The sequence below is a fragment of the Suncus etruscus genome, chromosome 2, assembly GCF_024139225.1.
Source record: "Suncus etruscus isolate mSunEtr1 chromosome 2, mSunEtr1.pri.cur, whole genome shotgun sequence".
Classification (NCBI taxonomy): domain Eukaryota; kingdom Metazoa; phylum Chordata; class Mammalia; order Eulipotyphla; family Soricidae; genus Suncus; species Suncus etruscus.
In genome coordinates this window covers 50,990,064-51,014,957 of record NC_064849.1, presented here as the reverse complement: position 1 = coordinate 51,014,957, position 24,894 = coordinate 50,990,064, and the positions used below count along the sequence as shown (strand labels likewise).

The 24,894-nt window shown below is 34.8% G+C and overlaps 1 protein-coding gene across 1 annotated transcript in view; it reads left to right on the top strand.

Moving 5' to 3' along the window:
* Positions 1 to 24,894, top strand: part of TTC6 (tetratricopeptide repeat domain 6) — a 221,602-nt gene that overhangs the window by 150,141 nt on the left and 46,567 nt on the right. The window contains 12 exon segments of the mRNA XM_049768952.1: positions 2,195 to 2,277; positions 4,895 to 4,971; positions 5,351 to 5,540; positions 10,193 to 10,299; positions 11,786 to 11,798; positions 12,885 to 12,927; positions 12,929 to 13,015; positions 13,157 to 13,229; positions 13,789 to 13,913; positions 13,915 to 13,929; positions 19,815 to 19,844; positions 19,846 to 19,917. Of these exon segments, the coding sequence (XP_049624909.1) occupies positions 2,195 to 2,277; positions 4,895 to 4,971; positions 5,351 to 5,540; positions 10,193 to 10,299; positions 11,786 to 11,798; positions 12,885 to 12,927; positions 12,929 to 13,015; positions 13,157 to 13,229; positions 13,789 to 13,913; positions 13,915 to 13,929; positions 19,815 to 19,844; positions 19,846 to 19,917 (915 nt within the window).

The window sequence follows — 24,894 nt, the reverse complement described above, 5'->3', positions numbered from 1 at the left end:
GATTGGTGCAGGATTGAGTTGGAAATTCATTTTGTGGCGATATTCAGACAATTTTTGTTTAGCGGCATATTGAAACATTTTTTGGGATATACCCGGCGTATAAGACGACCCCCGATTTTCGGTTGACTTTTTTTGTTTCAAAAGTTGTTTTATACGCCGGAAAATACGGTATGTGCTTATTTTTGTGTTAATTTATGAGCAAAGCTAAACCCAGAAAGAGTGCAATATAAACGGAAATTTTGCTTATCTGCGTACTAGTAAGCTGCACTGTACTTAATCAAGACTTTTTTCTTGACAACTTTATTTATTGATTGATAAATTCTTTGTTTGAATCATCATGTGATCCACGGTTACAAAGATGTTTATGACTGAGTTTCATTCATAGAACATACAACACCCTTTACCTATGCACATTTCCCATCACTAATGTTCCCAGTTTCCCTTCCACACTTCCTCCTGCCTGTTTCTCTGGCAGATATTTTTCTTCCCTATCTCTACAAGATACAATTTATTATTATGTAAAATAAAGTATACTGTTGACTTCCATTTTTGCCAGCTTCAACCACCTGTCTCACAAAATGTTTGCAGTGGCTCTGAGATCCAAAAAGAAATGGATGCTTTTCTTTAGTATCAGGATTCAGGAACTTGAACAAAGTGATCAGTTGTCTTACACCTCTGATGCTCTGTGCTAATCCTAGAGAATGAGGTGAAACATTACTCAGATTTGAAACAGTAGTCCATTTTTCAAAGTAATGTCTGGCATCTAGATGCAGAGCATTTAAGAGGCACAGTTTTCACATCCACTGTAGTGGGTGACATATCTATATTCTGTTTTGCAAAACATCTAAGTGCATAGGCTCTAACCTGCTTGACTCCAGGGTCAGACTCTTCCAAAAAGATCACATCTTTTTCTTTTAGGACCTCACAGTCTTCTAACTACCTCAGCTAACTGTGTCTACTAGCTAATAGTGTCTACTCTCTGTTTCTAATCCAAAGGTTTACTTGTCAAAAGTATTCTATTTAACCAATGAATGGACATGTTGTGCAAGAAGGCCACATTTTATGATTGTCGTATGGTTTCCATTTTGATTTACCAGTTTCCTAAAGAGTCTAATTCATGTCACTTGACTTGTTGGGACCACGTGGAGAAAAGTCCTTGGAAAAGACCTTACTTTTTACTTTTAGAATGCTTACATGTTTTGGTGTTTGCTTGACCTTGGTCTGGACATTCTGTTATTGCTCAAACCCTTGCAACACATGAGTCTTGACTGTGATACCAGAATTCTCTGTCTGTTCAAATCAGCTGAAAGGAAGCAAGGCTGATGCTTTGCTACTGACCTGAGAAGTTACACAAGGAGTGAGCACAGCAAAGGCTGTGTTCCCAATAGTATTTTGTTCGATTAATTCATGTACTTATTATTATAAACCCATTTTCTAACTCTTAAATGGAATTAACTTCTTTAATTTACTCTCCTTTGAATATTAGTTTATTAACATAGGTAAAATGTAAAAAGGTTATGTTATTGTTTTGAACAAAAATGGAATTTATGACAGTCATAATTAGGCAAAATTATGTATTTGGATATGTATAGTCATTCTTCAATATTAAGAACATATGGTTTTAAAATGAAAAAATGGGGCCCAGTAAATAGAATAAGTATCTCTGGATGCTGTGGAGGACCCTGAGCATTGCTAAGTGTATGAATATGGCCCCGATGGTCCCCAATATCTGGAACCACCTTAGTCACAGAAACATCTTGATCCTAGCACTGAATCTCCAGGCAATTGACGAACATCTCTTGGAGTGTCTCTACTCCACAATCACCAAGAAAACTAAAACAAAACCATGAACTTTCATCACAAAATTTTAAATATAATTTTAATGTCCAATTGCTTTGATAATTCTTTAAAATGCATTTTAGGGGCCAGAGATATAGTATTGTGTGCAGAATACTTTCCCCCAATAACGTTGGCTCAAGTTTGTTTCCTAGCAGCCCCAGTACAACCAGCAATAATTCCTGAGCTCAGAGTCTGTAGAAAGCCTTAAGTACCATTGCATGTAGCTCTCCTGAAACAAACAAGCAAAAAATTAAGTGGTTTTGGAGTTTGTTCCTACAGAAATTTTGTCTTGAAGGATGGGAGGGATAGATAGAATCATTATGAGCTAAATTTCTATGTATTCATTACTCAACAGTTGCATAGATTGCCCAAGTCTGTAAAAGAGATTACTCGTGCTATCCACCTTCAGCCGGATGAAGTTGAACTATATATAATAAGGTAACAGACATAAAATGAAATCTTTCTTGACATAACACCTAAGATAACTCTGATCTCACATTCAAACACAGTTCTTTGTTTACTGGTATCTCTCTAGATTACTGCTTATGTAGTTGTCTTCTTCTTCTTCTTCTTCTTCTTCTTCTTCTTCTTCTTCTTCTTCTTCTTCTTCTTCTTCTTCTTCTTCTTCTTCTTCCTTCTTCTTCTTCTTCTTCTTCTTCTTCTTCTTCTTCTTCTTCTTCCTTCTTCTTCTTCTTCTTCTTCTTCTTCTTCTTCTTCTTCTTCTTCTTCTTCTTCTTCTTCTTCTTCTTCTTCTTCTTCTTCTTCTTCTTCTTCTTCTTCTTCTTCTTCTTCTTCTTCTTCTTCTTCTTCTTCTTCTTCTTCTTCTTCTTCTTCGCTCTGTGCTCAGAAATCGATTACTCATGGCAGGCACAGGGGACCATATGGAATGGCAGGAATCGAACTGATATTGTTCCTGTGTTGGCCTCAGGCAAACGACCTATCGCTGTGCTATTGCTTCAGCCCAGTGGTTATGTAGTTTTTATGTTACTCGTGAATGTAAGGACAGATGGGTTGAACAAGATTTTTTTCTTTCTTTTTTTTGATATATAATATTTATTTAATCATCATGTTTACAAAAAATTTTTATACTGAGATTTCAGTAATAGAATTTATGCCACCCTTCACCAGTATGATCTTCCCACCACCAATATCCCACCATTTTCTCCCCCACCCCACACTCCTGCTTGTCTCTCAAACATTTTGCTTTTCTTCCTCATTGTCATTGTCATAATAGTTGTAATTGTTATTAGTTCTCTAGCTGCACTCACTGATCTTTGCGGCAAGCTTCATGTCATGAGCTGGTTCTCCAGGCATTCAGCTCTATTGTCTCTGGATATTATTAACATATTGTCTTTTATTTTTCTTATGCAGATGAATGAGACTGTTCTATGTCTATCCCTCTGTCTCTGGCTCATTTCACTCAGCTTAAAAGTCTCCATGCATATCCATGTATAGGCAAATTTTATTCCTTCAGTTTACATATCAACTGTGTAGTATCCTATTGTGTAAATATACCACAGTTTCTTAAGTCACTCATCTGTTTTTAGACACCTGGTTTGTTTCCAGATTCTGGCTACTGTAAATAGTGCTGCTATAAACACAGGGATGCAGAGTTCATTTTGTATTGTGCTTTTGTGTTCCTAGGGTATATCTTTAGGAGTGGTATTGCTGGATCATATATGAGCTCAATTTTCAGTTTTTTGAGGAATATCCATATTATTTTCCAGAAACTCTAGACTAGACAGCATTTCCACAAGCAGTGAGTTCCTTTCTCTCTGCGCCCCCCACTAGCACTGGTTGTTCTTGTTCTTTGTGATGTGTGCCAGTCTTTGTGGCATGAGATGATATCTCATTATTTTGATTTGCATCTCCCTGATATATTAGTGATGCAGAGCATTTTTCCATGTGCCTTTTGGCTATCTGTATTTCTTCTTTGATGAAATGTCTTCATTTTCTTCTATTTTTTCATAAGGTTAGATTTTTTTTTCTGTTAAGTTCTGTTAGTACCTTGCATATCTTGGATATTGGCCCCATATCTGATGGGTGTTGTGCATGGTGTTAGATAAAGTTCTGAGTTTGCTTTTTCACACGTGTTTGACTAATTGTCCCAACATTACATGTTAAGAGGCTTTTCTTACTCCATTTTGCATTTCTTACTCATTTATCAATGATGAACTGATTGGTGTTCATGTCTGGTGTTCATTTTCTGAATACTCACATTGATCCCATTGATCTGAAGATATGTCTTTATTTCAATATTATGCTGTTTTGATGACTATTACTTTGTAATACAATTAAAATACAATTGGGGAAAGTGATGCTTCCTTTTACCTAAGGATTGCTTTAGCAATTCCTAAGCATTTGCTTTTCCAAATGAATTTAAGGAATATTTGATCCACCTCTTTGAAGAATGTCATGGGTATACTTGAACAAATACTTGTGTCCACAGAATTCCTAAATATAAGTCTCAGTATTTAAATAAAAAAAAGTGATACAATGAATTACATTTCAAGTGTAGTTTATCTTTCACCCTAGGGTTCCACTGAATGTGATTAGTTACCAAAGCAAAAATATATTCTATAATATGGAACATAGTATGGTGGGTTGCACAATGCTTTTGATAAAGGCTTCATGTTTTTCATCTTTTAACCATATTTCATCAATTTACAAAATAATTCCCCCCTTTTCTACTCATTATCTGGATTTGTCTTTTAATAAATTTCCAGTAACAATATAGCATTTCAAATACAGATAATTGAAAAAAGATTTGAGTTTTTTCAGATTTCATATATTCTAAATAGTTTTCACATCACATATATGTCCTAATTAATGTAGCGGGGCCATATGAAACATACTGTTTTTTTATTGATTTTATCATACAATTCATAGGAATAAATAAATTGTTATAATTGTAAAAATGTTAAGATGTTTTTCATTATATAGAAGTAGGTAAGAATAAATTGTAATTGAAAACATTTTAAAAACAATATTTTAAGAAACTTCATTTTAGAAAATAATAACTGCTTATATTTACAAAGGTATTATTTCTTTCCAGAGGACAATATCTTCTTAGGATGAAAAATTTGGATCTTGCAAAGCTTACTATTAAACAAGTAATAGAAATGAACACAGGTAAATATTAGTAATGCAAAACTGTATTGTATTAAATGAAAAAAAGGCTTTAAAGTTTTGTATTTGTAGATATAGATTGCATGAAGGGTTTTTATGAAAGTCAATTTTTGCAATTTAAAAACTTTAGCTTTCCATATGCATGATTAACTATTGCTATGCATTTTTGGTAGTGATTTTGTGAGATTATTATAGGAAATGCAGACACCACTTTTTATTACGTTTGTAATTGAAATATCACAGCAATAGTAAAAGATTTTAGTGTTATATTGATTTGTGAATTCATGTTATACATTATAGAATTGCTAGACTTCCTTAGAATAATTTTGTTACAAATCCTAGCTACTTGAAAAGGTATTGATAAACTTTTCTTTCATTTTAGATATCCTAGAGTTAAGTCCCATACAGCAAGCACTAGTTTATTCATTTTGTGACAAACATGACAAGGCCATTCAGGTATTGGATGGAATTACTTTGCAGAAGCCTGAGATAACTACATATACTTTATTAGCAAAAACTCAAATGAAGGCCAGGAGAAATAAGGTGAATGTCTTGTAACATTTAATGAACTAGTTGATGATAACTTCACACTGTGTTTAGGATAACCGAGTAAGCAGTTTTAAGACAAAATTAATTATATTGCTTACTTATTGACTTACGTGTTTACTAACATTTAGGTTGTTTTTATTATCCTTTTAGAATAAGATTGTTATAAATGTTCTTTTTAACATCTCCTGTTAACAAGGAAACATACTAATAGAAGTAGAAGTGCTGATATGTGAACATTTGACTTTCAAGAAAATGGCACATTGTTCCATTAGGTTACACCAGTTTTTCTTTTACCCACCTAGGTGCTCCTATTGATTTTCTTCCTCTGCAATAATTCCTGTTGTTATATTTAATTTTTATAAATTAGTTTTTAAAAACAAACATTCTCATAATGTCTTGATTTGTAATTTTAGTTTTTGTTAAAGTTGAGCAGCTTTTATATTTTTTATTCTTCTTGTATTTTATGTTACTTGATGCATGCTTTCTTGTCTTATTTATATTGGATCTTAAAATATTTTTTCTGTATCATTCTCTGGCTGATGGTCTGTGTACCATCCTTATTATTGAAATTTGTGGTTTGTCTCTTAGTAATTTTTTGTAGGTATTTTGATGAAGATTCTTAATTTTAATGTAGTCAAATGTATACATATTTTGTTTTATTTTCATTTTTTGGACTATGTTTAAGAAGTCCTTCCTGGGGACTGGAGTGATAGTGCAGCAACAGGTCATTTGCCTTGCACGAAGCTGAGCCTGGACAGACCTGGTTTCAATTCCCTGGATCTCATATGGTCCTTCATGCCTGCCAGAAGTGATTTCTGAGTGCAGAGCCAAGAGTAACCCCTGAGCACCGCTGAGTTTGGGCAACAAACAGACAAACAAACAAAAAAAAGTCTTTCCTTATGACTGGTGACTATAAATAGCGTAGAGGTCTGAGCCCCATGTCTGAATTTGATTCTGGCACTGCATGGCCCCTCAATGCATACTGATTGTATATGAGAGTCAGTGGAAGTGACTCCTCAAATGTTCCACTATCATTTATTGAAAAATGGTCTTCACCTGAAGACTGTGAAAGTTTCCATGTGCATGTGGATCTGTTTTGAGGGTTTTCTATTTAGCAATTTTTCTCTCCTGACCCAATGTACAGTGTCTTCTTTTCTCTTACTTTATAGTTCTGATAATTAGCTGGTAGAACATGTCCCCAAAACATCTTCTCTAAAAATGTTCTAGTTATTTGGTGGCCATAATTCTTCCAGAATATAGTTTAGATTTATTTGTTCAAGATTCATTAAAATCCTTTCTGAATTTTAATTGAAATTGTTTTAATTTTATTATTTTTATGGAAATTATTTATTTATTATGGAAAACAGACATCTTTATGATATTGCATTTCTAAAAGGAGCACTTCCTTTTTTACTAAGATGTTTTATTTTATAATTTATTTATTTATAAATAAATGTTTATTTATAAATAAAATCTTTAATTGAAACACTATGAGATACACAGGTTGCCAAGTTGTCTATGCTTGAGTTTCTGTCTAACACACTTCATCACATTTCACCAGTGCACATTTCCTGCCATTGTTCCCAGTTTGCCTCCCTACCTTCTCCTGCCATCTGCCTCTGCCTAGGTGGAGATATTTCTCTTTCTCTCTTTCTCCTCCCTTTACAAACTGTAGTTTGCCAATATTGTTTACTGGGGAGTTATCATGCATATTACTTTATCTTCTTTCAGTGCCCAGTTCTTGCTCAGAGTGATTTTTCCAACTATCACTGTCCTAGGATTCCCTTTTCTGTTCTAATTGTATTTCTCTGCTATTTTTGGGAAGCTAAACGGAACACTTCTATGTCCACTTTAACTTTTCTCCTCCCCACTCCACACCTTGGTTCTGTAGAAATCTGGGATTATTTTTGTTTGATCTCTTTCTTTTCTAAAAGATTTTTACCCATACACCTGAGTGTTATTTTACAAATGGATTTTTTGTAGCAGATAGGCTCTGGCACCAATGTTCTTAGTGGAGCTCATAAATCTGTTGTAACTTGTATCTTCTCCATCACTTTTGTGGCTCTCCTTTCCTGCTAATATATGTTTCTTGCAATTAAAATATTCTGCACAGCCATCAAGTGCAGAAGGCTGCTGCTAGAACCATTATAGAAACCTTGGTTTTGAGACTTAGCAAAATATTGGCTTTTACCATCATAGGGATCTAAACTTTGGTTTCTAAAGTTTCCTTCATAGGCCCAAAATTTGAAGACCAACTCTTGCCAAAATTCTTGCAACTTTCATACCTCCAAAATTGCTTCTGTCAAATTAAAAGTCCATTAAATACATCCCCAGTGCCACCATATCCACCAACACGTATGTTATCACTGAACCATCTGAACTACTCAAGTTTCCTCCATGACCAAAGTTGTCATTCCCACCAAAACTAACTCCACAACTACCACCAAAGTTGTCAGAGCCATTTTAATCTATTCCACTGAGTGAAGCACTGGCTATATTTTGATTATATAGAGCCTTTTCTTACTTTACCCCATGGCCTTTACAGTATGGTATTTCTGAAAAGACAATCATTTTCACAAGATCATGGTCATCAAAGGTCACAAAAGCAAACCCTATCTTCTTGCCCACTACATCAGCCAATCATGATTTCAGTCACTGAAATTTTCCATACTCCTCTACATGATTGTCCTTTCATGTCTTCTTCAATACCACCAATAAAGATCTTTTTTTAGAGTTAAGTGGCCACCAAGACTTGAGAATCTTCTTTGGCAACAGCCCTCTTTTACTTTGGTCTACCTTTCATGGCTTTCATGGCTTCATCAGCTTCCTTGACTGTGGTATATAGACAAACACAAAGCCACAGGAACACTTGGTGACGGGATTTCTCATTGCCACGGTCTTTTCTTCTTTTGCTCAAAATGACTTTTCACACATTCAAATGGTTTTCAATGCTCAGCCCTTCAATAAAGAGCTTCCAGTGCTTTGGGGACGCTGGGAGACTCTGACTTAAACATGAAGGCTGCAGATAAAGGAAACCTCAATTATACTTACTAGGTAGTATCATTGAGAAAAGGGAAGCTACCTAAAAAAACTATATCTCTTTAGGTTCTTTAAGCTACTCTCCTACCAAAAGAAGATTGCCCTTTTCTACCCAAGCCATGCTTTTTTGTTTTAATTTTCTAAACTTCTCTCAAACATTTTTTCTTTTCTCTTATTTCTGTCTGGTCCTATAGAAGTCCAGAATATATATTTTTATTGAATCATATCTATCCACCAAGCATTCACACAGATGGTTTTCACTGTATAAATACAACTCTATCTGAGAACTCCAGAACTTTTTTGGAAGTTCAGGAGATTCTTGGTATAGTAAAGAGATGTAGGGAGGGCATCAACTAGAGGAGAAGATTGGGGATTGGTGTGAATATGTGTTGAGAGTGGAAGACTCGATGATTCAAGGAAGCAGTGTGAGTCATACAGATGGAGAAGGGGGAAAAAGGTTGTGTTCAACCTGGACAGTAGGTGATAGAGTTAAAGAAAACACTGAAAGAATTACCTGTGAAAAGGAAAAAAAGGAGACCTTATAAAGACCAGAGGGAAAGAGGTTGAAAACAGAGTACGAAGAGACACTGCAAATTAGAAAGGTGGAAAAATTTAGATAGTGCTATTTTATTTTCCTCTAATAGTATAATCATGTGCTGAGAGACTAAAAGTGAGGCTAGAAGAATGTTGAGATAAGCATAAATATGTGAAGGAATTACAAGGTGGGGGGGTCACAAAGGACATTATATTTAAGCTAAATCTCATTTCTTTTTTGGCAAGTTATTGCATTTCAGAAATGGGCTAAAGTATTTGTATTTCTATATACAGATAGATTGGATAGTTAGGAAAGATATTTTTATTGAAAAATTGAATATTATTAGTGAGTTCCAGTTTCTTTAAATAATTAAATGTGCAGTGTGTTTGTGCTTATGTATGTAGGTGTGTGTGTGTGTGTGTGTGTGTGTGTGTGTGTGTGTGTGTGTAGAAGTGTTTGTGGCCACATGTAGCAGTGGTCAGGGATTATTCCTGACTCTGATCAGGGATCACTTCAGGTAGTGTTCATCATATATTTGGTACCAGGTGTTTAGGTACATTTAAGGCAAGTACCTTAACTCTCTAATATATTTTGCTCCTAAATATGCAATTTTTGATGTTACTTTATTTTTCAATGTCAATGGAACACCATCAATTACACATCAGAACAAAAGGTTGATTAAAATCATTCTTCGATACATGTTATCATTATTTGTAGTCGCTTAATATCTATTAATTGCCAGTAGCAAATTCAGAAAATTAATTTTAAAATGGTCCATTAAAGTAAATCATCTAAAGTCTGGTTTATAAAGATAAAAGATGCTCTAGTTTAGCAGTCAAACATGACTCTATGTCCCCAGTTTACAAGATAGCATTTGCTGGGACTCAATGAGTTATCTTTGTTCCTCCCCTTTTAGTTCTCTCTACCCCTCCTGACCTCTCTGGTACACTAATAGTATCTGTGACTCTACCAGGCCTGGTAAAAGTCCTTTTAAAATCTAAGACTTGCCATGTTAAATATTATAAGAGAAGAAATATTCTTCCTTTAATTTTTTTATCATTACAGGAAGCTTGAAAATGTTTAAAAAGGCATTGGGAGTAGTTTTCCTCATTCCAGTAAAGGACCAGATGCCATTGCAGCTTCAGCAGACTGTTTGTATCATTTGGGTATTTGTTATGTGGAAGAAGGCAATTTTCAAATGGTATTTTGTCTGTCATAAACTATTTGTGAATTTATGAATTTAGTGCATTTCTTTCTTTTTTTTTTATTTTTGGGCCACAACCCGGTAATGCTCAGGGGTTACTCCTGGCTATGTGCTCAGAAGTTGCTCCTGGCTTGGGGGACCATATAGGACACCTGGGGATCGAACCGCGGTCCGTCCAAGGCTAGCGCAGGCAAGGCAGGCACCTTACCTTTAGCGCCACCCGCCCGGCCCGCATTTATTTCTATTTCTGAACACTACCTATCAAGTGAATGACTAGACCAAAATTTCTTTTAAAACTTGGCTTATTTAATACATATCCTTTAATACTTATTTTATTGTTTCACTTAGTAAGCATATTTTTATTTGATGCTTTTCAGTCAATAGTAGTCTAAAAACTACTATATTTATTTTGCCAAAATAATTAATAGTACTAAGAAATTATAAACCTAACAACTTCATTGCCTTAATATGAATTGACTCATTAAATTATAATTATTTCAAATTGTGCGCTTCATTGTAACATAATATGATTTCATGATTAGGAAATGATTAAGACACTGACTTTCAACTGTTCATATGTTGTTACTGTTGAAATTTATTCCAAAATTCTATTGGCTGTTCATTTATTTTAAGGAGTTTTTTTTCCCATTGTCTGCACATTTATTTAGACTCTTCCATCTTTTGTTGTTGCCTGGATGCTGTTATGTGGCTCATCTTTGAACTGATTGATTCTGTCTTTAGCAGCTATTGTTCTGTTGATGAGACTTCAAGTGAGATTTTCATCTCATCTACCAAGTTTTTCAGTTCTGTCATTCTGTTTTAAGTTTTTTCATTTCTGCTCTCATATACTCTTGAGTTTTATTGGCTATCATAGTTTCTTTGAGTGCCTTGAACATTCTTAACCTTTCCTATATAAAGTGCTTATCAAAGGGACATATATATATACATATATATCTATATCTTGATTTCTAGAATGAGTATTCAGAACTATCATATTCATTCAAAAAATGTGGTGAGGTTCTGTGTTGCTTTCCTTTTGAGACACTAGCAGCGCTAGTGGTGTTTTTTTATGTGTTGCAACAGGTGGTGTTTTTATGTGTTGCAGTGTTGCTCATTGACTAAAGATTCATAGCCACACTCTTCTCAGGTTTACCTCACCTGGGGTAAAATGGTTTTTCTGAGTCACAAAATAGGCTCCACTGTCACCCTTAGTTTCTTGAGACTTTAGTGCTGGGCAGTGCATAGCTGGAATGGCTGGAAGGCCCTCCCCTTTGTCCAGGTGCTCTTTTCTTTCCTCCCAGCTTACAAACCTGGAGCAAGAATGGCTCTTCTGGGTTACAAAGAAGAGCCCACTGCAAGTTTGTCTGCCTCAGTTTCTTGGGCTGACTTCCCTTATTTACAGTGTGAAATTTTAAAACATGAATTGACTATTAAGATGATCTGATTCATTGGAATGCACCTTCATCAAGTTATACATTTATCCAGTATAGTTAATTTTACACAGTTATCTACTTTGGGAATTAACAACAATCGATGAATAGTAAAATAATTATATTTTCCAATGGGTAGCTAGTGTTGAATATTCTCCAACATTTCCTTTTCCTCCTCCTTCTCTCTCCTCTACACACCTCACATAAATCCCTATAGAGATGAATTCCAGAATTTGTATCAATCTTTTGTTTCTATTTTTGAACCACACTTGGTGGTACTCCGGGATCATTCCTGGTGAGTTCTGGGGGACAATTTGGAGTGTTGGAGATCAACCTGTATTGGCTGGACGAAAGGCAAATAGTCCTGTCCACTGTTATATCTCTCTGACCTTAGAATTGCTGTAATCTTGAATAAGAATTGCATTTGACTTTATTAATAAATTCCATTTATTATGAGATTAATTAAAGAACTATTGAATTTTGTTGGGGGGGATCTCTCAACAGTTACTCATTACTTATAGGGGCAACTTATCTTAATTCTCAGTTAATCTAGTATAACTCTAGGACCTGGGTTTCTGTGGTCCCTGGATCATCTGCACCATCTTAGCAACCATAGGGGCCACAGATTCACACTGACGTATATTCTGTAATTGCAGTAATGCTCCAACCCCTATATTCTTTCAAGACCTTCTTCAGTTATCTAAGTCTTTTGGCCTATTAAATGCAAATATAGCTATCTTTTGTAATGTTGGGGAAATTTTGAGTGTCATTCTAAAATTTTTATTTACTGTATCTTTTATGATTCTTGAGTCCCCAGGTGGTGTTATTTCTTTGGAGAAATATGACTTGAAGAATAAAGATTAAAATAATACCTTCAACATATTACAAACTAGCTAGCTGAATTGTGTAAACTTTAGCCTGGAGTGAGGGGGCCTTTGTAAATTAATTATAAGAAGTCAGACTTTTTTTTTATAAATAATTTATTTGTATGTCTCATAATATTCACTGGGAGAAATATATTTTAAATGACTCTAAGCGAGGGTAAACTGCTAAACAATAACTACATACTATAATTTTAAATATTTAAAATGAATATATTCTATGTACTAAATGTTTTTATTTTTAATATATGATCTAGGCTTATGATTGTTTTTACAAGAGTTGTGAAAGCAAAACCTGATTTCGCCGAAGGCTTTTATCAATCGTGGGCTTTGTAAAGTGAAACTCGGCAAGACTTTCCAATTCTGGATTTTTAATCGTGCAATTACTTTGGATTCAAATCATTACCAGGTATCCAAAATAAATAAGTTGTGTGATTTAAAAAGTGTGTTAAAACTATTAAAATTGTTGACATACCCTTATTAATTGTATTAGTTATCATTTAGTTATTAAGTTCACTTAAACAAATTTTACATCTATAATTTCTCTTAGATTAAATTAATTTCTAACAGGAAGATAGAGATACACTTACGAACTGTTCAGTACATGGTGTTAATGCTTTTATGTACCTATTAAAAATTGTACTTTTATACAATGCTGTTAATTTTATTTACTTGTTCTGCTATCATATTGACTCTTACCTTTTAAGAGAATAGAGATGCATTTTGAGATTCATTAGGTGATGCTTGATTGGATCTGATTTTAAAAGCCTATGAAATTTTAATATATGTTAAATATTAGATAATTTTAGAGAAATACAATTTAATTTCTTAGATATTTTATAGTAGTAAGGTTATACAAGAGAATGTCATTTTTATATATACTGGAAGACTTGGGTAAAGTATTTTAGATATCTATATCTTAGTTTAAAATAGCACGGAAAAACTGTATACAAACAATATTATAAAATGTTAATAACCAAGTGCAGAGGCATGTAAATGTTAATTTTATGTAATTCTTTAAATTATTTTATATGTTGGAATTTTCTCTAATAAAAAATGAAAACAGACTATCTTACGCTTTCTTTGCATGGCACACATTTATTAAAATAGCATGTATTTCTATAGGAATTGATGTTTTTATTAGAAATACAGTTCCTGTTTCCCTTCTCTCATTTCTAATAGGCATATTTAGTCGAGCAGCCTACTATGGAATGAAAGGAAGATATTCAAAAGCAATTTTAAATTGTAATGAGGCCATTAAAATTTGTCCTCAGAGTGTGTTTCCCTATATCTACAGAGGAGTTCTGAAAATTCTACAACAGGGTAGGATGATTTCCTTCAGTTTTTACTAAATTTTTAGAATGGGTAGATGCTTGAGTGCCAAGGAAGGGCTTTTTTTTTTTCATTTTAATGATTTATTTAAAGAAAATGTATCACATTGTTTTGGGATGACAGAAAGCAAAGTTATTAAGAAATAGAAAGAAAACAAATAACTAAATAAATGGAAGAAAAAGAGAGAATTTATTACCATTATATTTGTGAAACTTCTTGTATCAGTTATTAAAGTCATTACTGCAATAGCCCGATAGATTTAGTATGCTCCCACTTTTTTCTCCAGAGATGTGAAATAACATTAAAAAATGTGTGTATGTGTGGCAATTGTTATTTGCATAGGCACAGCAAAATATGGAAGAAATTGAAAATAAACACCTTTGGCCTAAAAACCAGGAAGATCTTACCCCCAAAGCACCTTGGCATAATACCAACTCAGGGCTCTTTTTTATTTTAAATTTTGAAATAAGAATCATTACTATGAGTGACAAAAGTATAGAGAATGCATTACATTTTCATAATGCATCAAAATGGGGCTTTCTTAGGTGGCTGAAAGATAGCAAATCTATAAGGTGCTTAAAAGGCAAGAGTTTTCTGCCATGCCTTCCAATCCCCCAGCACTGCCATTGTCCCCTGAGCTTGCCAGGATTGATCCTTGAGCACAGAATCAGGAATCATGCCTAAGCATTGCTGGCTGTGGCACCAAAACCATAAAATCAACAAAACCTTTCTCCCCCACCTGTCTAGAGTAGAGGTGGGGGTGGGGTGGGATGGAGGGAGATTTGGGACATTGGTGGGAATGTTGGTGAATGGGGTGTTCTTTACATGACTGAAACCTAATCACAATCAAATATGTAATCAAGATGTTTAAATAAAGAAAAAAAGTTTCAAATAAAAAAATTTTCTCCCCAAACAAAAGGAACTTTCATAATTAAATACAAAACAGTTATGTTTATTTTGATATTTATATTTTAAACATCACTTATAATTCATTTTATTTTCTCCTTTCCTATTAGTTTTTCATATTTTTACAGTATTTCTTACCTCTAATATGTATAGATGACTCACTGTCCTCATCATGAAACTTCTAATGCCATCATCATCAGAAATTTCCTTTAGTCCATTTCTCTTCTGTTCCTTTCACTCTGGCAACTCCCATAATTTATACAAAGCCAAGAAGTTAGTTTTGTTGTGGTTGCTTTAGTCATTTGCTAGTTTGCTGGGTATACCCTATTTATATTTGACATGTAAGTGAAAACATTTGGTTGTTGTCTTTCACTTGTTTTTCTTACATCACTTAGAGCAGTCAGTTCAAGTTTCACCCCATTTTATTGCAAATAGAATGATTTTATTTTTTTTTAAAAAAAGTATTTTCTTTCACGATTTTTCTCAATTTCATCTGTGTTTCACTCAAGATACTAATTTTGTGATTACCAATAGGACTTGTGTCAGTTTCCTCTGTATCTGAGAAAGTCTTTCGGGTGCTGATATTAATTGTTTATTTAAACTTCTATTTAATATTTTTTTGTGAGGCAACCCTGATTTCCAACACTGTTAAAGATAGGGTCTTGTGCATAACAACATTTCCAAAACCCCACTTTCCAACCAGTGTATGCATTATCTTTCACTTTGGTCTCAGCTTTACTTTCAAGGTCTGTATGTTACCATTATTTTTATGTTCTGCTGTCCTTCTTTTTTTCTTTTTTAGTAAATAGAGTTTATCCTGTTTAACAATTTTTTTAGTGCATATCTGGTGGTGGTAAATGCCATTTACCCTTTGTTTGGGGGAAAGTCCCTATTTCTCCATAATATTTGGATGAGTGAATAATTTTTTCCATTCTGTTGGGAGTCTTTGTAGCCTAGTGATCTTTCCTTAGAGGTACAGAGCTTCTTAGTTTAATATAGTCCCCATTGCTTATCTTTGCTTCTACTTGTGTAGTCCAGTGATGTTTCAGCCTTGAAGATGCCTTTAATATAGTGGAGTGTTCTGTCTACCTACATTTTCCTCCATGTACGTATGTTTCCAGGTCCTAATTACCCAAGGTCTTTATTCCATTTTAAATTTTATTTTCATGCACAGTGGTTTTTGTTTGTTTGTTTTTGTTTTGGGGTCACCACCTGGCAGAGCTCAGGAGTTCACTCCTCGGCTCTAGTGCTCAGAAATTGCTCCTGGCAGGGTCAGGGGATCATATAAGGATGTCATGAATCAAAACTTGGTTCTATTCTAGGTCGGCCACATGCAAAGTAAATGTCCTACCCGCTGTGCTAATCTCTCCAGTAGAGCAATGCCACAGTGTTTAAATAGAGGTCTGAGTTTACACTTTTGCATGTAGCTTGCCTAGATTTCCCAACAGCACGTATTGAATAGACTTCCTTGCTCCACTTTGTATTTTTTACTTTTAATCAAAGATCATAGAACTGAGAGTCAGTCTCAGGGTATTCAAATCTATTCCATTGATCTGAGGGTCTTTCTTCCAATAGCATTTTGTTTTACTGACTATTGCTTTATAGTACAGTTGTAAATTAGGGAAGTGATGCCTCCCATCTTCTTTTTCCCAAGGATTTATCTATTTTGTGGAGGCCATTATTCCATATAAATTTCAAGATGTTTGATCTCATTCTTTGAAAAATGACATGGTATCATCATCGAAATTATATTAAACCTACACATTGCTTTGAGAGACATTGCCATTTTAATGATGTTAATCATACCAATCCATGACCAGGAAATGTTTCTTTTCTTTTCTTTCTTTTTCTTTCTTTCTCTTTCTTTCTTTCTTTCTTTCTTTCTTTCTTTCTTTCTTTCTTTCTTTCTTTCTTCTTTCTTTCTTTCTTTCTTTCTTTCTTTCTTTCATTTCTTTCTTTCTTTCTTTCTTCTTTCTCTCTCACTTCTCTCTCTCTCTCTTTCCTTTCTCTTTCTTTCTTTCTTTCTTTCTCTTCTTTCTTCTTTCTTTCTGTTCTTTCTTTCTTTCTTTCTTCTTTCTTTTCATTCTTTCTTTCTTTTTTCTTTCTTTCTTTCTTTCTTTCTTTCTTTCTTTCTACTCTATCTTTCTTTCTCTCTCTCTCTCTCTTCTCTCTCTTTCTTTCTTATCCTTTCCTTTCTTTCTTTTTTCTTTCTTTCTTATTCTTTCTTCTTCTTTCTTTCTTTCTTTCTTTCTTTCTTTCTTTCTTACTTCTTTCCTTTCTTTCTTTCTTTCTTTCTTCTTCCTTCTTCCTTCCTCCTTCCTTCCTCTCCTTCCTTCCTTCCTTCCCTTCCTTCCTTCCTTCCTTCCTTCCTTCCTTCCTTCCTTCCTTCCTTCCTTCCTCCTTTTCTTTCTTTCCCACATCCAGTGACACTCAGGAAGTTACTCTGGCTATGCACTCAGAAATCGCCTCCTCGGCTTGGGGGACCCATATGGGAATTTGGAGGATCAAACCGAGGTCTTTCCTAGGTCAGCCCATGCACAAGATAAATACCCCTACCACTGCATCACCCCACTCTGGCCCCTTCCACTAGTATTTTCTTTTGTTCTTGTTTTAAAGATGGGTACTGTTTTTTCAGGACCTTTCGTGGAGTATCTGTTTCTTTGCTGTTGAAATTTTATATTTATTCCTCTTCTCGTGACTAGACTTAATGATATTTGAGCTTCAGGATCTTTCTACAAGCTCAATCCTTGCAGATGTGATGCTCTTATGTGGACTACTCTGGAGATAGTCCTGATTAATCAGGTTCCCAGACTTTGTCACATCTTCCTCTGTAGGGCATGGGCCTACAATGTGGGATTTTTGTAAGTCAAAGCCTAGAATGATTGTAGATTCTTGCTCCTAAAGGAATAGAGAAGTCCTTTCAAGCTATGCCTATTGAATTAATGGTGACTCTTGTTTAGCATGGTGTTTTAGCATTAATTAAAAATTAAGTATTAATTAAGAACTTTAGCATTCTATGTCTATTGAAAACATGGGTGACTATTGATTAGCATCCTGCTGGATACATCTCTTTAGAGGCGAGCCCCAGAAGCAGTGTGTCCCAAAGAACCAGTTATTTTCCTTCTTGAAATACAAACCAACACAGCTGAGACCTTCCTATGCTGAATCAGGAATTGTAAACCCGAGATTGTTACTTGGTGGGTTAAGCACTATTAAAATAGGGCAGAAGCTCTGCCTGCAATGACTTTAATTGTTTCATTCTTCTGGATCCTGCCACAACAGGCAACTTCAGAAGACTGAATGCAACTCCCCCTTCTCATGCTCATACTGGGATCCTGGAAAAACTGGGAGCTCCTGAGGTCTTGTTCCCCCTACTTAGTCTACAGTGGCTGCCTGGAAATCAAGACCTCTCATATTTGGCCTACACCACAGACTATTGGCATTTCATTTTTAAAAGTGTTGGGGCTTATTTTTGTTTGGTTAGTTTTGGTTAAAATGGCATACTTGGCAGTGCTTAGAATTTAACTCCTAGCTTTGTGCTCAGGAATCCATTTGACCCTAGATGCATCAGGCATCAATACTGGATCAGTCATGTACTGGGAAAGTGCCTTACTCACTGTATTATCTCTTCAATATTGATACTTGTTTTGACCTAAAGTTCTTGTAATAAATTTGACATGAGTTATGATAAATGTATATACTTTTAGGAAGAATTTATTTTTATTGTGGTCCACTGTCTCCCATATTCTGTTGCATGCTTCAGTAAATCTTTATCTTTATTAATAGAATCATTTAAATTTATTGTAGAAAATTTGGAAACGTCAGAGGTGAAAATAGGTGATTAAATTTCAATATTAAATAATCCTTCATCCTCAAACAATCTGACACTTTTTTAATTTTTACTTAGTTCGTTTTTTCTACCTCATATTTAACCTATTTTTTCTAAAAAGTTTAAATTATACTACTTCCATTACTGTGTTTCTGACTCTTAATAAATTTCTCAAGATACCATTCCTAATGATTACATAGTGAATTTTTAAAACATGATTTATTTAGACTTACTATTGGAAGTTTGGATTATTAACTTTTTTTTATCATTGTTCCATTTAAAATATAAGACAGTACTATGGTAGTATAGAGATGGAAAGGTAGTACAGAGTACAAGATGCCTGCCTGGGTTCAGGCAGCATCCTATGTGGTTCCCTGAGCTCATAGATATGCCCTGATTACTACTGGGTATGGTTTACAAAGAATAACTATTAAATAATATAGTATACACATTATTTAATTGGAGAAAGTTACTGCTTGAGTTTGTGACTTGTTTCTAGATGGAAATTCCTAGGTCAGGGTTTGTATGCTATGGATATCTGAGTAATTCAAGGTATACTTTGTTTCTCCCTAATTATTTTCCTTTTTTAGTTTTCTGCACTTTTATGGTAGCTATTTCATATGAAAAAATTTTCATAATATACCCTAAAACAGAGATAAGACATGCATTATGTGTTAATGCCATGGAAATTGCCATTTATAGAAATAGAATGATACACTTATCAGAAAAATGACAAATAAGCAAAAGAGATTGTAGATAGAAAACATATTGATTATATGCGAGTATAGCTGCAGATAAACAGATTGATAAGTTTTCTGCTTGACCTATGCCTGGCTTTTATACTATGAAGAAATATAACCTTCTCTTTGCTCTATAAAAATAAGACTAATAATATCATTTAAATATGTTTTAATATTAATTTTATTTGTAGATAAGTTAAACTATAGTAACAATTTCTACTAATAGAATTCAGATCCTCATTCCAAAAACATGGTTTGTCCCAATTTCAAAGCTGATACCCAGAGTGATTAAATGAGTATGCAAAAGAATCAGATAAAATTAAAAATATATTTGGCTTACAAATAAATTTTAGGTCAATTAAGATTAACATTCTTCATAATCGTTCTTTTTTTTTTTGCAGACTTATAATTTAGCTATTATTGATTTAACTTATAGCTATAAGAAAGGATGGCAATAATTATATAGCAATTTATAATAGAGCAATTTGTTACACCCCAGATCAATAACTATGTTAAGGTAAGAAAATGTTTTGGTAAATATCTTAAAACCACTCTATAAACATTTTAAGTTTATATAAAGTTTTCTTTATATTTCTGCTTTAATTTTTTTTATTGTTGTTGTTTTTTGGGCCACACCCAATGATCGCTCAGGAGTTACTCCTGGCTATGTGTTCAGAAATTGCTCTTGGCTTGGGGGACCATATGGGATGCCAGGAGATGGAACCGCTGTCCCTCTTAGGCTAGAGAGAGGCAAGGCAGATGCTTTACCATTTCAGCCACTGCTCTGCTCCGATCTCTTTTTGCTTTAATTTTTAAAAAATAATTTCTTGTGGAAATAAATATAAAAATACAAGAAATCAAAGAATTATATGAGAATATTTAGTTTCATTTTAGAGATCATACAATTTTATCATATACATTCTGTAATGTCCCATGAAAAAAATAATTTTTCAGTGCTTTTCTGTAAGACATTTTTGTAAGTTAAATCATGTTAGTTACATAATTCTTATTTCGAGTTGCAAATGGTACTGATATATTGCATTCCCAAAGTTTCTTTTTTTCTCTATCCTGCATTCCAAATTTATTAAGTAATTTATTTAAAGAATCACACTTTACAAAGTTATTGATGGTTGATTTTTAGGCATATAATAATCTCAATACTAATCCCACCATCAAATGTCAACTTCCCCTCCACAAATTATCCTGTATTTCATTTCTTCTCTCCTCTCCTTACCCACAACATATTGTGACAGAACACTTGTAAATTTCGGTGGTGTAGTTTAGATCTCATGTTTTCAGTATTGTTGAGTCTGTGCTTTGAATATATAGCTATAACTCCCATTTCATATCACCGATGTAAACAAAGCCCTAACACCTGGGCCCCATTTTTTTCATTTATCTTCCTTTTCTCCTTGATTTCTTTTCTTCTCCCCTTGTCTTTTTTCCCCCTAAGCTCTGGGTTCAAAGGTGATCTAGACATAACCCCTTTACTACATTTTTTTTCATTAAGTTTTTCTACCTACCATGGATAAGTGAGATCATCCCATGTTTGTCCTTTCTTCTTGCTTACTTCACTTAACAGGATAACTTCCAGTTTGAACAAGAAATTGCATGATTTTATTGTTATTTGAAGCTGCATATTATTCCTTTGTGTGTGTATATATACCATATCTTCATAACTTCATTCATCTGTCTTTAAACACTAAGATTTATTTCATATAATAGGTATAGTAGCAAGTACCAATGAATAATAGAGCTCATATATCCTTTGAATGAAAGATTTTAGGTCTTGTGGGTAGAATGCCCCAAAGTGAAATTGACTGGTTCATATATGCATGTCAACTTTTAATCAGTAATAAAAGTCCCAATGCTAATCTAGAACAGTTCATCTATGTATTTTCTGAGAGGGCGCTCAGCGCACAGAAAATAGTAGCTGGAGGCCTGAGCTATGGTTTCCAGTGTTGGGATGTGTGGCTAGAACTACTTGAACCTTTTGAAACCTGTGACTATTTTCTCTATTACTTTATATTATTTATTTATTTATTTTATTTATTTATTTATTTTTATTTATTTATTTACTTTACTTACTTACTTACTTACTTACTTATTAGCTATTCCTAGTGGTACTACATGATTACTACCCGGCTCTGTGCTCAGAGATGACTCCTAGAGGGCTCTGGGTCTAAAAGGGTGCTGGGGATCGAACTCAAGTAGATGCATGTAAGGCATTATAGCCTACCTGATGTACTATTGCTATTGCTCTGCGGCCCCATTTATTCTTATTCAAATCCATCATTCCTCCTTTTCTTTTATGTTCTAATTTTATTCCTATGTCTGTCCCTTGTTTTCTCTTCTTATTTTTATCTACTCCTCTCCCTTTTTGCTTTGCTATGTCTTCCAATCCAAATTCCCTTGCTCTTAGTGTTCTGTTTCATCTTCTTATTGCTCTGTTATCCAGGTTATTCCCTTCCTTTTGTTTCTCTCCACTTCCACAGTCACCAAAGCATTCTTTAAAAAGATGACCTCTCATTTCCCCTTGCTCTCTGAGGACACATTCCCCCAATCTCCTTAGAAATAGGAGTAGTGTTTCAGTTTAAAATATCAGGGAATGTGGAGACTTATTTGCTATGGACAGGAAGAACTTGAGAAAAATTGTTGTCTCTGGAAGAGGAAACAAATAATCCTGGTAATTAGACCATTTGGTTTCCCCCAGAAATGTTGATGAACTGAATAACTAATTTTAACAAAGGAATTGTAAAGATCCTAGGAGCTAATAAAGGTTCATCTTTCAGACTTACCTTAACAGCAGGTGTCTTTGACGAACTCCCCTCTCCATTCCCACTCTTGTTTTTTCTGGGCAACGCAAAAACCTAAAGCATGTTGGGCAGGGGACTTCCTCCTCCCTCTTTATATAAATCTTTTGACATATAGTTTATTAATAACTTACTCTATTAATAAAGAAAATGGAAATCAACCTAGAAGAGAGCTAGCTAGAAATAATCTTTTATTTGCTATTTTAGAACTGCTGAAACATCTGTGCGTCTAATCCAAATTTTATATGTGGAAATGAAATTAGGAGAGTTTCAGAAATGTTTCCAAGTCACTGGGAGCAGACTTGTATAAATAAATGTTCCCAGGTTGTTTGCTTCTGGTTAACAGCCCTTGTGTGTCTTTGGTAAAACCATCGGACTTCTAGCATGTGAACCGGATGTCATTTAACAGTGCCAACCTCCCTCCTTTTGTCCTTTTCCACCTGTTTCTCAGCATTCCTACCATGACTAGACTAGGAAAACCTCAAAATCTTCCTGTGGAAGGCACATTTAGGCATTCCTCCAAAGTATGGTTTTCTAAAAATTAAGCAGATGTAAATTCTGCATATTAATTAAAAAATAGTAATAGTTAACAAGTTTACTTATTGTGTGACACTTATATATGGTTTCTTTTTTATGACATATATCTTTATAACAATATGACTAGCTACTAAATATCCCAGTTTTGCAGACGCGAAAGCTGAAGCTAGCATTAAGTAAACTTTCTCAAGAATGAAAAGCTGGTAATAATAGCAAAGGCACAATACAAATCCTGTTCATTGACTTTCATGAAATCTCAATTCCCAGCTTTTATTTCCTCTTGAATCGAATGTTCAGTTGCTTAGTGATTTCTAAAGCATCTCATAAGTTTTTTCTTCCGTAATTTTGTGAAATGAAAAGTAATAGCATTCTAGCTTTTTTTTTACTACAAAGTTCATGAATTACTATTTGCAGCTTTGGCAAAAGTTTACTTATAATTATTCAACAATGACTTGTAGGATGTTTTAATTGTACAATTTCTTTCAGATAGTTGGATACCAATCATGAAATTCTAAATGAGGATCAATGAACAATTACTTTAAAATATATATATTTATATTTTGCATTTTCAGTTAGAATATGCTATAGAATGAGACTAGAAAGAGCAGTGCAAAGGCCTGCTTGCCTTTCATGTGTCCCAACCCCATATTCAGCTCCACATGTTCCGTTGAGCACTGCAAGGAGTGATCCCTGAGTACAGAGCTATGAAGTTAGCCTATTGAGCACCTGTCCTTTACGCCCCCATAACAAGAATGTTTATATAGGCAGATGTGATCTGGCCCCTTCCTCGCTCGTTTCCTCCGTCCCCTCCCATCCCTCCCTCCCTCCCTCCCTCCCTCACCCTCCCTCCCCCCTCCCTCCCTCCCCTCCCTCCCTCCCTCCCTCCCTCCCTCCCCTCTTCCTTCCTTCCTTACCTTCCTTCCTTCCTTCCTTCACTTCCTTCCTTCCTTCCTTCCCTTCCTTCCTTCCTTCCTTCCTTTTTTTTTTTGCTGGGGGACCACACCCAGTGACGCTCAGGGGTTACTCCTGGTTATGGGCTCAGAAATTGCTCTGGTTTGGGGGACACCATGTGGGGGATGGGAGAGCAAACTGCGAACTGTCCTGGGTCAGTCGCATAGGCTAAATGTCCTACTGCTGTGCCATCTCTCTGGCCCCATTTCTTTCTCTTTCTTTCTTTCTTTCTTTCTTTCTTTCTTTCTTTCTTCTTTCTTTCTTTCTTTCTTTCTTTCTTTCTTTCTTTCTTTCTTTCTTTCTTTCTTTCTTTCTTTCTTTCTTTCTTTCTTTCTTTCTTTCTTTCTTTCTTTCTTCTTTCTTTCTTTCTTTTTCTTTCTTTCTTTCTTTCTCTCTCTCTCTCTCTCTCTCTCTCTCTCTCTCCCTCCCTCCCTCCCTCCCTCCCTCCCTCCTTTCTTTCTTTCTCTCTCTCTCTCTCTCTCTCTCTCTCCCTCCCTCCCTCCCTCCCTCCCTCCCTCCCTCCCTCCCTTCTTTCTTTCTTTCTTTCTTTCTTCTTTCTTTCTTTCTTTCTTTCTTTTCTTCTTTCTTTCTTTCTTTTTTTCTTTCTTTTCTTTCTTTCTTTCTTTCTTTCTTTCTTTCTTTCTTTCTTTCTTTCTTTCTTTCTTTCTTTCTTTCTTTCTTTTCTCTTTTTCTTTCTTTCTTTCCTTTTTTTCTTTCTTTCTCTTTCTTCTTCCTTTCTTCTTCCTTCCTTCCTTCCTTCCTTCCTTCCTTCCTTCCTTCCCCTTCCTTCCTTCCTTCCTTCCTTCCTTCCTTCCTTCCTTCCCTTCCTTTCCTTCCTTCCTTCCTTCCTTCCTCCTTCCTTCCTCCCTCCCTTCCTCCCTCCTCCCTCCTCTCCCTCCCTCCCTCCCTCCCTCCCTTCCCTCCCATCCCCCTCCCTCCCCTCCCTCCCTACCTTACCTTCCTTGTGTGCAAAGCAAGAGCTGTAGCAGCTGTTTTATCTCTCCAGTCCCCAGTTTGGTCTTTTTCTAACCAAACCATGTGTTTCTTTTAGATTACAATGTTTAATAGGCAAATATGTTAAGATATTGAGTTGCAACCTAAATTTCAGTTGCTTCTAGTATTATATTTAGTAGATGGACAATTAACACTACTTTATTCAGTTAATTAAAGAAAATGGGAA